General features: G+C 42.8%; 1 protein-coding gene across 1 annotated transcript in view; it reads left to right on the top strand.

Moving 5' to 3' along the window:
* Positions 1 to 6912, top strand: part of crtc3 (CREB regulated transcription coactivator 3) — a 94866-nt gene extending 87954 nt beyond the window's left edge. Inside the window, 3 exon segments of the mRNA XM_053324285.1 lie at positions 4820 to 5027; positions 6581 to 6606; positions 6608 to 6912. Coding sequence (XP_053180260.1) covers positions 4820 to 5027; positions 6581 to 6606; positions 6608 to 6787 — 414 coding nt within the window. The 3' untranslated portion in view covers positions 6788 to 6912.
* The last annotated feature ends 6332 nt before the right edge of the window (positions 6913 to 13244 follow it).

The following is a 13244-nucleotide window of genomic DNA, read 5'->3' as shown; positions in this document are numbered from 1 at the left end:
CATTGTTTCCATCTTCCTTCTTCTTCTTTTCATGCTAAAACTAAATCCCTCTCTCTCTTTATTTAAATGTAAATCTGCTGCCATGTTTGAATTTCATTAGTTTCTGGTTAAGACTTTCTAACCCAGACATTAAATAATCAGCAACATTAAAAACATACTCCCTCCACCCCCTCCCTCCTACCTTCCTTCTTTCCTCCATCCTTCCGTCCTTCCTTCCTTCCTCCTTTCCTCGTTTCCTTTCTCCCCTCCTTCCTTTCTTCTTTTGTCCATCCTTCCTTCCTCTCTCCCTCTTACCTTCCTACCTTCCTTCTTTCCTCCATCCTTCCGTCCTTCCTTCCTCCCTTCCTCCCTCCCTCCCTCCCTACCTTCCTTCCTTCCTTCCTTCCTTCTTTCCTCCATCCTTCCTTCCTTCCTCCTTTCCTTCCTTCTTTCCTCCATCCTTCCTTCCTCCATCCTTCCTTCCTCTCTCCCTCCATCCTTCCCTCCTCCCTCCTTTCCTTCCTTCTTCCATCCTCCCTTCCTTCCTTCCTCCCTCCCTCCCTGCATCCCTCCCTGCATCCTACCTTCCTTCTTTCCTCCATCCTTCCTTCATTCCTTCCTCCCTTCCTCTTTTCCTTTCCTTCCTTCTTTCCTCCATCCTTCCTTCCTTCCTCCCTTCCTCTTTTCCTTTCTCCCTCCCTCCTTCCTTCTTCCTCCCTTCCTTTCCTTCCTTCTTTCCTCCATCCTTCCTTCCTCTCCTCCTCCTTCTCCCTCCCTCCCTCCCTCCTTTCCTTCCTTCTTCCTCCCTTCCTTCATTCCTTCCTTCCTTCCTTCCTTCCTTCCTTCATCCTTTCTAAGTCTTTTGGATGCATGACATAATAACATAATCTAGTTAGAAGTTTCAAAGCAGTAAATGTTCTTCCATAAAAAGGTCATGTTGGGTCGATAACATAAACTCCACATCAACCAAAAAAAAAAAAAAAAAAAAAAAAGAGAATAAACTTTGTGGATGTTTTCAAGTTGCGACATTCGTTGGCTCACTGAAATCCTCGGTTTAGCGTTTCCTCAACGGCAGCGACGTGACGCCAGCAGACGCAGTAAATGAGGATGTGAGAATTTGCACTATTTGTGATTTCACAGTGTAATAAACACTGACTCACTGCAGAATATTCATATTACGCAGCTCTTAACCAAACAAGTGAACATATGTTCCAAGAAAGTAGAAGAAATGTGACGGCACAAATGTTTCTCTTCACACCACTGGATAAAAAAAGCAGTTTCTGATCTGCAAGCGTCGATATATCACATATTTTATGATTTTTACTAATGTTTCCTTTATTTAACCAGACAATAAATAATTAGCCAAATAAAAACATACTCCCTCCTACCTTCCTTCTTTCCTCCATCCTTCCTTCCTTCCTCCATTCCTCTTTTCCTCCCTCCCTCCTTCCTTCTTTCCTCCATCCATCCTTCCTTCCTTCTCCGTCCGTCCGTCCGTCCCTCCCTCCCTCCCTCCCTCCCTCCCTCCCTCCTTTCCTTCCTTCTTCCTCCCTTCCTCCGTCCCTTTCTTCTTTCCTCCATCCTTCCTTCCTCCCTCCTTTCCTTCCTTCTTCCATCCTCCCTCCCTTCTTCCCTCCCTCCCTCTTCCTTCTTTCCTCCATCCTTCCTTCCTCCGTCCGTCCGTCCTCCCTCCCTCCCTCCCTCCCTCCCTCCTTTCCTTCCTTCTTCCTCCCTTCCTCCGTCCCTTTCTTGTTTCCTCCATCCTTCCTTCCTCTCTCCTTTCCTTTCTTCCATCCTCCCTCCCTCCTTTCCTTCCTTCTTTCCTTCCATTCCTCCCTCCCTTCCTCCTTTCCTTCCTTCTTCCATCCTCCCTCCCTTCTTCCCTCCCTCCTCCTTTCCTTCTTTCTTCCTCCCTTCCATCCTTCCTTCCTTCATCCTTTCCTTCCTTCTTCTTCCCTTCATCCCCCCTTCCATCCTTCATTCTTCCTCCCTCCCTTCCTTCCTTGACTTGATTTTTATACTAATTGATCTCTTTAACAAAGGAGACCTGGTCCAGATAGCAGTAACACAGTTACAGTATAATAAATAAATCAGCCAAATAAAAACATACTCATATAGACTCCAAAGTTTTCACCAGATCTTTTAAAATCAATCAAGTCTGTGAGGTTTTGAAGAGGAAGTTCAGATTGAAGACTAACAGGTGCTGAAAACCTAAAAGCTTTATTTCCTAATTCTGTTCTCACATTTTGAAACCAAAGAGTTGCAAAATGGGAATTGAGCGGAGATTACTGTATGACCTGAAGATGAACACATAACAGTAACCAAGGCAACAAGAATGTAACAATAACTTTAGTGTAGAGAACCAAGTGATGACAGTAAGAAGAAAAAAAAACTTTAACAAGATGAAAGTATAGAGCAGAGGTGTCAAACTCATTTTCATTCAAGGGCCACATACAGACAAATTTGATCTCATGTGGGCCGGATCATTAAAAAGATGGAAGGAAGGAAGGAAACAAGGATGGAAAGAAGCGAAAAGTGATAGGAAGGAAAGACAAAAGGAAGAAAGGATGGAAGAGAGGAAGGAAGGAAGAAAGGAAAAGGGATTAGGAAGGAGGGAAGGAAAGACAAAAGGAAGGAAGGAAGGAAGGAAGGAAGGAAGGAAAATGGATTAGAAAGGAGGGAAGGAAATACAAAAAGAAGGAAGGAAGGAAAAGGTATTAGGAAGGAAAGGAAGAAAGCAAGGAAGGAAGGACAGAAAGGAAAAGAAGATGAAGGAAAGATGTAAGGAAGGAAGGATGGAGGGAAGGAAGGAAACAGAAGGAAAGAAGACAAGAAAGCAAAGAAGCAAGGAAGGAAGGAAGGAAAGGAAGAAAGGAAAAGAAAATGAAGGAAAGGTGGAAGGAAGAAAGGAAGGTAGGATGGAAGGAAACAAAGAAGGAAAGAAGTAAGAAAGGGAGGAAGGAAAGAAGGACAGATGACAGGAGGGTATAGGAAGGAAAAGAAGACAGGAAGGAAAGTGGGCCGGATTGGACGCCTTGACGGGCCGGTTCTGGCCCACGGGTCGCATGTTTGACACCCCTGGTATAGAAGATAATGAAATACAGTAAGGAGATGATGTAATTAAATAAATAAAAATAAATAAAAAACACAGTAACAGTGAACAGATGACATCACATAAAAGCTGGTGTCTGTATAAATGAGTTTGAAGAAGTTATTTAAAAGAAGTTTACTGATACTGTGAGTCTTATTTTCCTCAGGCAGGAAATATCTAGAAATATTTCAGCCTTGACTTTGAAATTCAATCCAACTTTATTTGTTAAGCTCTTTAAAAACAGCCACAGTGCTGCACAGAAGAATAAATAAAAGACATAACGGCTCACATGAGGCATTAAAGTAGATATAAAATACAAATAAAATAAATAAAACATGAGTAAAAATAACAGCTGTACAATAAAAACTATCAAATCAAATGAAATGAATAAAGTCGATCTCTTACTAAGTGTCAAAAGCCAAGAAGTCAGTAAAGCCTTCCTTCTGTCCTTCCTTCCTCCCTCCTTCTTTCCTCTGTCCTTCTTTCCTTCCTTCCTCTTCCCCTGTCTCCCTCCCTCCCTCCCTCCTTCCTTCTTTCCTTCCTCCCGCCTACATTCCTTCCTACCTCCTTTCCTTCCTTCTGTCTTTCCTCCTCCTTTCTTCCTTCCCTCTGTCCTTCCTTCTTCCTCCTTCTTTCCTACCTTCCTCCCTTCCTTCTTTCCTCTGTCCTTCTTTCCTTCCTTCCTCTTTTCCTGTCTCCCTCCCTCCCTCCCTCCTTCCTTCTTTCCTTCCTCCCGCCTACGTTCCTTCCTTCCTTCCTTCTTTCCTCCGTCCTTCCTTCCTTCCTACCTCCTTTCTTCCTTCTGTCTTTCCTCCTCCTTTCTTCCTTCCCTCTGTCCTTCCTTCTTCCTCCTTCTTTCCTACCTTCCTCCCTTCCTTCTTTCCTCTGTCCTTCTTTCCTTCTTTCTTCTGTCCTTTCCTACCTTCCTCCCTTCCTTCTTTCCTCTGTCCTTCTTTCCTTCCTTCCTCTTTTCCTGTCTCCCTCCCTCCCTCCTTCCTTCTTTCCTCCCTCCCTCCTACGTTCCTTCCTTCCTTCTTTCTTCTGTCCTTCTTTCCTACCTTCCTCACCTCCTTCTTTCCTTCCTTCCTCTTTTCCTTTCTCCCTCCTTTCCTTCCTTCCTTTCTTCCTTCCTTCCTTCCGTCTGTCCTTCCTCCCTCCCTCCTTTCCTACCTTCCTCCCTTCCTTCTTTCCTCTGTCCTTCTTTCCTTCCTTCCTCTTTTCCTGTCTCCCTCCCTCCCTACTTACTTCTTTCCTCCCTCCCTCCTACGTTCCTTCCTTCCTTTCTTCTTTCTTCTGTCCTTTCCTACCTTCCTCACCTCCTTCTTTCCTCTGTCCTTCGTTCGTTCCTTCCTTCCTTCCTTCTTTCCCTCCCTCCCTTCCTCCCTCTCTCCCTCCTTTCCTTCCTTCTTTCCTTCTCTCCCTCCCTCCCTTTTCTCTCCTTCCTTCTTCCTCCCTTCCTTCCTTGACTCGAGGACAACAGGAGGGTTAAAACTCTTTTATCAGAGAGCCTGTCCTACGTTTTCATTTGAGTTTTATCTATTTTCTTTTATCTATCTCCTGTTTTTATGTTCATGTTCTATAATGTAGTTTTATCCTTTACTATCGAGCTTCCTGCTTTCTTGTAAATCACTTATATATAAATAAATAAATAAAGATTGTGTATTTAAGTATTTATTTATTTCTCATTGTACTGTCGATTTTTTTTTTTCTTTCGTTTGCTATTTTCTCTCTCCGCCATCTGCCGACCAGTTGGACCAGTTCAGCCTGTTGGAAAACGCGATGAGCTCAACGGCGGGGGGTTCTTGCTTCGACCCTTCCTCCTCTTCTCTCTACTACTCCCAGGCGGCTCTGGCTGGGCTGGGTGGTAGCCACGGAAACCTGCAGGACCCCATGCACATGAGGTCCAACATGTTGTACTCCAACTGCAGCGGAGGACTGCCCAACATCATACTCACCGGTGAGTCTCTGCAGTGCATCATGGGTAATTTTGGCTTCTTTTTTTATTATTATTATTATTAGTAAAAATGTAACAGTTAATCTATTTAACCTTCCTGTCGTCCTCCCGGGTCAAATTGACCCCGCTTGTTTGGACTGTTCCCTCCTTCTCTCTTTCTTTCCTCCCTCTACCTTCCTTCTTTACTCCTCTGTCCTTCTTTCCTTTCTCCCTCCCTCCCTCCCTCCTACTTTCTTTCCTCCCTCCCTCCTACCTTCTTTCCTCCCTCCCTCCTACCTTCCTTCCTTCCTTCTTTCCTCCATCCTTCCTTCCTCCCTTCTTTCCTCCATCCTTCCTTCCTTCCTTCCTCTTTTCCTTTCTCCCTCCCCCTTCCTCCTTTCCTTCCTCCTTCCATCCTCCCTCCCTCCTTCCTTCCTTCCTTCCTTCCTTCCTTCCTTCCTTGACTCGAGGACAACAGGAGGGTTAAAGCTGCATTAGTTGTGTTGTCATGGATACTGACATGATTTATAAGGGAGATCATTTCTTATAAAGCAACATTTATCTCTCATTTGATGAATAAAGTGGGTTTAATTGGTACTGTGACTCCATTTAAACCCATGTGTGCTCTAAATAAGCCCACATCATGATTTATTTACTAAATATTAAAAACAAATATTGATTTCAAAGAATTAAAAACAGTAATATATGTATTCAGTAACATGTTAAATATTAAAAAATGAGGAAAAAACCTCCTGAGTAAAATCTTAAAGGTCTATCAGATCAGATTGTGTTCTATGGTTGCTATGGATACAGGTTGTGTTCTATGGTTGCTATAGATACAGGTTGTGTTCTATGGTTGCTATAGAATTAAAAACAGCAATATATGTATTCAGTAACATGTTAAATATTAAAACATGAGCAAAATCTTAAAGGTCTGACTTCAGATGTAACCTCCTTTGTAACTAATTAAATTACATAACTAGTTACTCCTCAACGCCGGATATAACAGGAACAGATTGTGTGCATGATTCTTCACATCAGCTTCAACCCGAGGCTTCTCTGCAGACTTTATATGATATAATAGAAACATTAGATCCACATCATCTCGTGAGTGAACTCAAATGAATTCATGCAGAATCTCGAACGTACAGCTCGGCTCACACAGAAAGATTAGTGGAGAAAGAGAGCATCAATGACATAATGGAGCATCCGAGCATAAGAAGATTAGAGATGAAGAGAGAGGAGACATTATGCAATATCTTTGTCTCCACACAGAGCAGAATCAGTGCTCGGATTTCCATCGTTCATTTGTGAGTTTATTGGGAGTGAAGCGCAGCATGTTGACACCGCACGTTTAAAAACCAGAAACCAGCGAAGAAGAGAAGAGTGTCAGATGTATATATAAAAAAAATTTAAAAGAGCTGTCATGACTAATATTCGACAGCAGTGAGATTGTTCGTTACAGAAAGAGGAAGTGTTTTCCCAGCCTGGAAGTAACATTTCAACCACTCTCATCTGCCCCCCCCCCCACCTCCCCCACCCCCACCTCCTCTTCACCCCCCCCCCCCCTCCTCCAGATGACTCCAACCCCAGTCTGTCAAAGGGACATCAGCAGCGCCCTCTCGACGGTGCCTGAATGTTTTGACTCGGAGGGAGGCTTCCCGCTGGAGGACGAGCTACGCATCGAGCCTCTCAGCCTGGACGGTCTGAGCATGCTCAGCGATCCCGACATGGTGCTGCCGGACCCGTCGGTGGAGGATAGTTTCCGTAGTGACAGACTCTGAGCCTGACGAGCGTCACTGGAAACAAGAAAGAAAGAGACTTTTTTTTTTTTTTTTTTTTTTGTGGTTCGTTTTTTGTTGGGTTTTTTTTTCTTTCTCCTTCACACACACACACACACACACACACACACACACACACACACACACACACACACACACACGGATTTGCAGTGTATAGAGTGTACAAATCTGAATATGCATGCAAACGTTTTTTTTTTGTTTGTTTTATTTTTCTATAGGGCCACTGTGCATGCATCCACTGCCACTAAAGGTTCATTAAATGTGAAAGACACACACACATGCACACACACACACACACAGGCATGCACACACACACAGGCATGCACACACACACACTTTCTTTTAAAAAAAAAAAAAGAAGAAGAAAAAAAAAGGGAGGAGACTTGTGAACAAACATATTTCTAAACAATCATATTTCTTAAAATATCACTTTTTTTTTTTTTTTTTTTTAAACAAGGCGGATCAATGCAGTTTGTGATCAGCTCTGATGTGAACTCTTGCACCAAACTCCAGGCTGCCCCCCCGCCCCCCACCGCCACCACCCACCACTGCCCCCTCTTCCTCCGAAACCCCCCCCCAAAAAAAAGCAAAGACCCCTTGAAAATGAAACATGCAAGGCAATCCAGATCCAGCGAGGAGCTCCAAGTCATCCTCCTGCTTCTCTCTCTCTCTCCTCTCTCTTCTCTGTCTCTGTCTCTGTCTCTGTCTCTCTCTCCTCTCTCTCTCGTCTCTCTCTCTCCTCTCTCTCTCTCTCTGTCTCTCTCTCTCTCTCTCTCTTTCTCTCCTGTCTCTCTGTCTATCTATCTATCTATCTATCTATCTATCTATCTATCTATCTATCTTTCTCTTTTTCCCCCCTCTCATCACCAGCTCACAGCCCTCCCAGAAGCCATGGCAACCTCGTCGCCTTGGTTACGCACCATCCATAGCAACCATCATCACATTATTGCTGAGGAGGAGCAGCAGCAGAAAATGCCAGCACACAATTCTTTCTTTTCTTTCTTTTCTTTTTTTTTTTTTTTAACTTTTTCTTCCTCACAGCTACAAGCGTTGACATGAGCGACGGAGGAAAGAGCTCCACACAGCTGGAAGCGGTGATTGAAACATCTGGAGGCGAAGTTTGTAAAAAAAAAAAAAAAAAAAAAAAAAAAAGAAAAGAAAAAGAAGTCGTCAGCTGTGCCCCATGTGGTTACTTCAGGCTCTCGAACAATCATGGTAGAAATGAAGACTTTAGAGGGATGGGAAGCTTATTCTTTTTTTTTTTTTTTTTTTTTTTTCATGTGTGTGTGTTTTAAATTTATTTTTCTTTTACATACGAGTATCAGATTATTTTTAAAAAGAGATGTTTGCCACAGATATATAAAAATTTCAGTCTGATTAGAATGTATTTTCTAACTAGAGACAAAATATATATATTAAAAAAAAGAAAAAGAAAAGCAAAGCAAAGGGCAAACTGTTTACAAAAAGATTTTAATAAGTAAATATTACTAAAGAGTATAGATTTCTGTTGAATTTCTAATTAAAGAAATAAAAATTCTAAAGATGTGCAGATGTGCAGAATAAATGCTATATTTTTTTTCCTTGTAATTTGGATGGACTCTCCCCCCTTCCTTCCTTCCTTCTCCTTCCTCCTCTCTTCTTCTTCTCTTCTCTTCTTTTCTCTCCTCTCTTCGGACACAGATGAGTCGGCTGTGATTTCTTCTGGCAGCACTGGGACAGCGTTCAAATACATTAAAAAAAAAAAGAAGAAAAAAAGAAAAAAAACATACAAAAAAAAAGAAAAAGAGGAAAAAAAATGAACTTAACATTTTTTTTGACATGTTTTTTTTTGTTTTATTGTTTTTAAAGATACTTTTAAATGTACATTCATTGCATATTTTACTTTTTTGTACTGACTTGTAATGGCGCTTGTACTGTACTTTAAAAAAAAAAAAAAAAAATTGTTGTGAATAAGGGCATGCGCTGTGCTACTGTGGATCCATTTATGCCCCCCCTTGACCCCCCTCCCCCCCAAAAAAAAAAAAAAGTATCTGTATGCATCCGGCTTTCTGTCCTCATGTGCAGCAGTACGGTATCCCTCACACCCCCCTCGAACCCCCCCCTCCAGCCCTCCGCCCCTCCGCCTCCCACCCACTCTCTCTCTCTCTCTCAAGTGACTCATCCAGAGAGGAGCAGACTGTAAACATGTGGACATCGGACATCATGTAACATTGCACTTAACCTCCTTTTTTTTGCACTAATTGGTTCACATTGTGATATATTTTATTTTTTAACCCTGCTAAAGACTGTTGTTTTTTTTTGAATTTCTTTTTTTTTTGTTTTTTTTTAAATGTTACCTGATGATAACCCAAAGAAGCTGAACGAAGCCATTATAAAGAGAAAGTGAGACTTTATATATATATATATATGTGACTATGTATGTTATAGTCAGTGCACATAACACACATTTCAAATTATACCAGCAGCAGGTGTTACAAAAAATATCAAATAAATATAAATATATATATTTTCTGGGCTTTTTGATCATGTCGTCCTAACAGTATATAGAAATGTATTTTGTAATGAGCTCATTTAAAGTTGATTATGATGTAATGATTGGACATTTTAAGGGTGTGAAGTTAACCCCTTGTGAAGTTAACCCCTTAATTGTCTTAATTGAAATACAGTTACTGCAATTTTTAAAAAAGAAGAAGAAGAAGAGCTATTTTTTAATATGTCGATAAAGATTTTGGAGCGATGTTTCGAACGTTTCTCTTTTTAGCTATGCAACTTTTCTTTTTTTCTTTTTGTCCACTTTGATTGAATGAAACCTGTTGAACAGGACGTAACTTGTACATTATGCAGTGTAACAGCTTTTTTTTTTTTTTTTAGGGGGTCTCTAAATGTTATGTTAGGGGTGGCGGGGGTGGGGAGGGGGATGGGGGGTCAAATTGAGATTTTTAAAAAGGTAAAAAAAAAAAAAATGATGGAAAAAAAAAAGATAAAAATGATCAATATTACATGTGTCCAGTGTCCACAGAGACTCGTCATTCAGTCAGAAGAAGAAGAAGAAGAAGAAGTCGGAGATCATGTTTTTGGTTTTTTGCAGGTGGGAAAAAAAAAAAAAAAGCGCTGCATGGCACTGTTTCTGTTTCTGTCGTTTATTTTAGGGTTGTTTTTTTCTTTTTTTACTGCTCAGTCAGAAAGTGTCAAAATCTGCACTGTGTTGTTTCTGAAGCGAATGAAAGAGATTTCTCCCTTCCTTCCTTCCTTCCTTCCTCCCTACCTCTTTTCCTTTCTCGCTCCCTTTCATCCTTCCTCCCTTCCTTCCTTCCTTCCTTCCTCCCTCCCTCCCTCCTTCCTTCCTCCCTACCTCTTTTCCTTTCTCGCTCCCTTTCATCCTTTCTCCCTTCCTTCCTTCCTCCCTCCTTCTTTCCTTCCTTCCTTCTTTGTATCCTTGTATTTAACCCTCCTTGTATTTAACCCTCCTGTTGTTCTTCCGTCCTTCCTTCCTTCCTTTCTCCCTTCGCTCCTTCCTCCCTCCCTTCCTTCCTTCCTTCTTTCCTTCCTCCTGTCCTCCCTTCCTTTCTCCCTTCTTTCCTTCCTCCCTCCCTCCCTCCTTCCTTCTTTCCTTCCTCCCTCCCTCCCTTCGCTCCTTTCTCCCTCCCTTCTTCCTTCCTTCTTTCCTCCCTCCCTCCCTCCCTTCCTTCCTTCCTTCCTTCCCTCCCTCCCTTCCTCCCTCCCTCCTTCCTTCCTTCCTTCTTCCTTCTTTCTCCCTCCCTCCCTTCCTCCCTCCCTCCCTCCCTCCCTCCCTCCCTTCCTTCCTTCCTCCTGTCCTCCCTTCCTTCCTCCTGTCCTCCCTTCCTTTCTCCCTTCGCTCCTTCCTCCCTTCCCTCCTTCCTTCCTTCCTTGTTTTTTGTTTTTGTTTTTTTTTTTTACTGCTCAGTCAGAAAGTGTCAAAATCTGCACTGTGTGTTGTTTCTTGTTTCTGAAGCGAATGAAAGAGATTCTCAGTGTGATTATTTGTCAAAAAAAGAAAAAAATGTGCAAAATGAAGAGTGGGGGGAGGTTGAAGGGGAGGGGGGGGGGGGGGGGGGGGTCATGAGATTTGTTGTTTTTTTTTAAATAAAGAGTTTATATTCAGCAGTTATTAAGTTTTTACCTGCTCTCTTGTTTCTGTGGGGAGAGAGTGATGGAGCCACTTTGCAGTTTAATTTCCTCTCTCTCTTTCTCTCTCTTTTTTTTCTCTCCGTCTGAATGCATCTTGATATGTATTCGTTTATCTATCTGTCTATCCCCCCTCCTCTTCTTCCTCTTCCTCCTCCTCCTTTTGGCCTGTTTCTTCCTGCTGTCTAATCGCCTGCCTTCTGCTGCCTTACGTTGTTGTATTTTGACTTTTCATATTCCAGCAAAGTAATAAAACTTCACTTTTTAGCTTTTTAGTTTCTGTTTTGGTACAAAAAACTGCTCGTGGTTTTTTTCTTTCTTCTTTTCTTTTTGTCACTTAGTCTCATTATTTTCTTTTTTTTTTTTTTTTTTTAGTTGCATATTAAAAGATGTACAGTTCTGTTATTTAAAGAATGTTTATGTCCACTAGTGTTACTACTTCTTTTTTCCCCCCCTCTTTTTGTAATTTCATTTGAGCTTTTTTGTTTGTTTGTTTGTTTTGTTTTTGTTTTGTTTTTTCCCTCCGAAGATATAAAATGTTCTTGGTTTGTAACGTATGTTATAGTGCTTACCTTTCTGATTTAATATAAACAATAAAACTCTATACTGTGTAAATAAGTGACGTGGTTTCTGAAGTCCACAAAGAGAGAGTCTGATTACACATCTCACTGGATCCTTAAACCCTCCTGTTGTCCTCGAGTCAAGGGAGGGAGGGAGGGAGGAAGGGAGGGAAGGAAGGAAAGGAAGAAGGAAGGAAAGGAGGGAGGGAGGAAGGAAGGGAGGGAGGGGAAGGAAGGAAAGGAGGAAGGAAGGAAAGGAGGGAGGGAGGAAGGAAGGAAGGGAGGAAAGGAAGAATGAAGGAAAGGAGGGAGGGAAGAAGGGAGGAAAGAGAAGAAGGAAGGAGGAAGGAATAAGGAGGGAGGGAGGAAGGAAGGAAAGGAGGGAAGAAAGGGGAATGGAGGAAGTACAGACGGAAGGAAGGGAGGAAAGAAGAATAAGACGGGGTCAATTTGACCCGGGAGGATGACACAAGGGTTAACCCTCGTGTCGTCCTCCCTCCTTTCCTTCCTTACCTCCTTCTCTCCTTCTTTCCACCCTCCCTCCTTCCTCTCTCCTTCCTCTCTCCTTTCTTCATTCCTTCCTTCCTTCTTCCTCCCTCCCCTCCTTTCCTTCCTTCTTTCCTCCCTCCCTTCCTCCCTCCTTTCCTTCCTCTCTCCCTCCTTTCCTTCCTTACCTCCTTCTCTCTTTCTTTCCTCCCTCCTTTCCTTCCTTTCCTTCCTTACCTCCTTCTCTCTTTCTTTCCTCCCTCCTTCCTTCTTTCCTCCCTCCTTTCTTTCCTCTCTCCTTCCTTTCCTTCCTTACCTCCTTCTCTCTTCTTTCCTCCCTCCTTCCTTCTTTCCTCCCTCCCTCCTTTCCTTCCTTACCTCCTTCTTTCCTCCCTCCTTTCCTTCCACCCTCCCTCCCTCCTTTCCATCTTTACCTCTTCTCTCTTTCTTTCTCCTTCCTTCTTTCCACCCTCTCTCCCCTCCCTCTTCCTCCCTCCTTTCCTTCCTTCTTTCCTCCCTCCCTCCCTCCCTCCTTTTCTTCTTCACCTCCTTCTCTCTTTGTTTCCTTCCTCCTTTCCTTCCTTCTTCCTTCCCTCCTTCCTTCTTTCCACCTCCTTTCCTTCCTCCCTCCTTTCCCTCCTTTCCTTCCTTCCTTCCTTCCTTCTTCCTCCCCTTCCTTCTTTCCTCCCTCCCTCCTTTCCTGCTTTACCTCCTCGCTTTCTTTCCTCCCTACTTCCTTCTTTCCGCCCTCCTTTCCTTCCTCCCTCCATCCTTTCCTTCCTTACCTCCTTCTCTCCTTCTTTCCTCCCTCCTTTCCCTTCTTTACCTACTTCTCTCTTCTTTCCTCCCTCCTTTCCTTCCACCCTCCCTCCTTTCCATCTTTACCTCCTTCTCTCTTTCTTTCTCCTTCCTTCTTTCCACCCTCTCTCCCTCCTCCTTTCCTTCCTTCTTCCTCCCTCCTTCCTTTCTTCTTCCTCCCTCCCTTTCTTCTTCCTCCCTCCTTTCCTTCCTGACTCGAGGACAACAGGAGGGTTAAAGTGAGTTTTTTTATTATGACCCTTTTAAAGATGCAGTTCCTGCTCCTACCAGTAGGTGGCAGCAGTGCTGTGTAGTTCAGACTGTGTTCAGTTTGGCAGATTATCCAAATACTTTCTACACCAATGAATCCTGACAAACATAATCAGCTTCTTTTTTTTCTTTTTAACTTTTTATTGATTTCTTTATATGGAAGGTTTTAGTGAGAAGCT

This window comes from Scomber japonicus, chromosome 1 (assembly GCF_027409825.1).
Source record: "Scomber japonicus isolate fScoJap1 chromosome 1, fScoJap1.pri, whole genome shotgun sequence".
Classification (NCBI taxonomy): domain Eukaryota; kingdom Metazoa; phylum Chordata; class Actinopteri; order Scombriformes; family Scombridae; genus Scomber; species Scomber japonicus.
The sequence above is the reverse complement of the archived record's forward strand: the minus strand, read 5'-3'. Positions and strand labels throughout refer to the sequence as shown.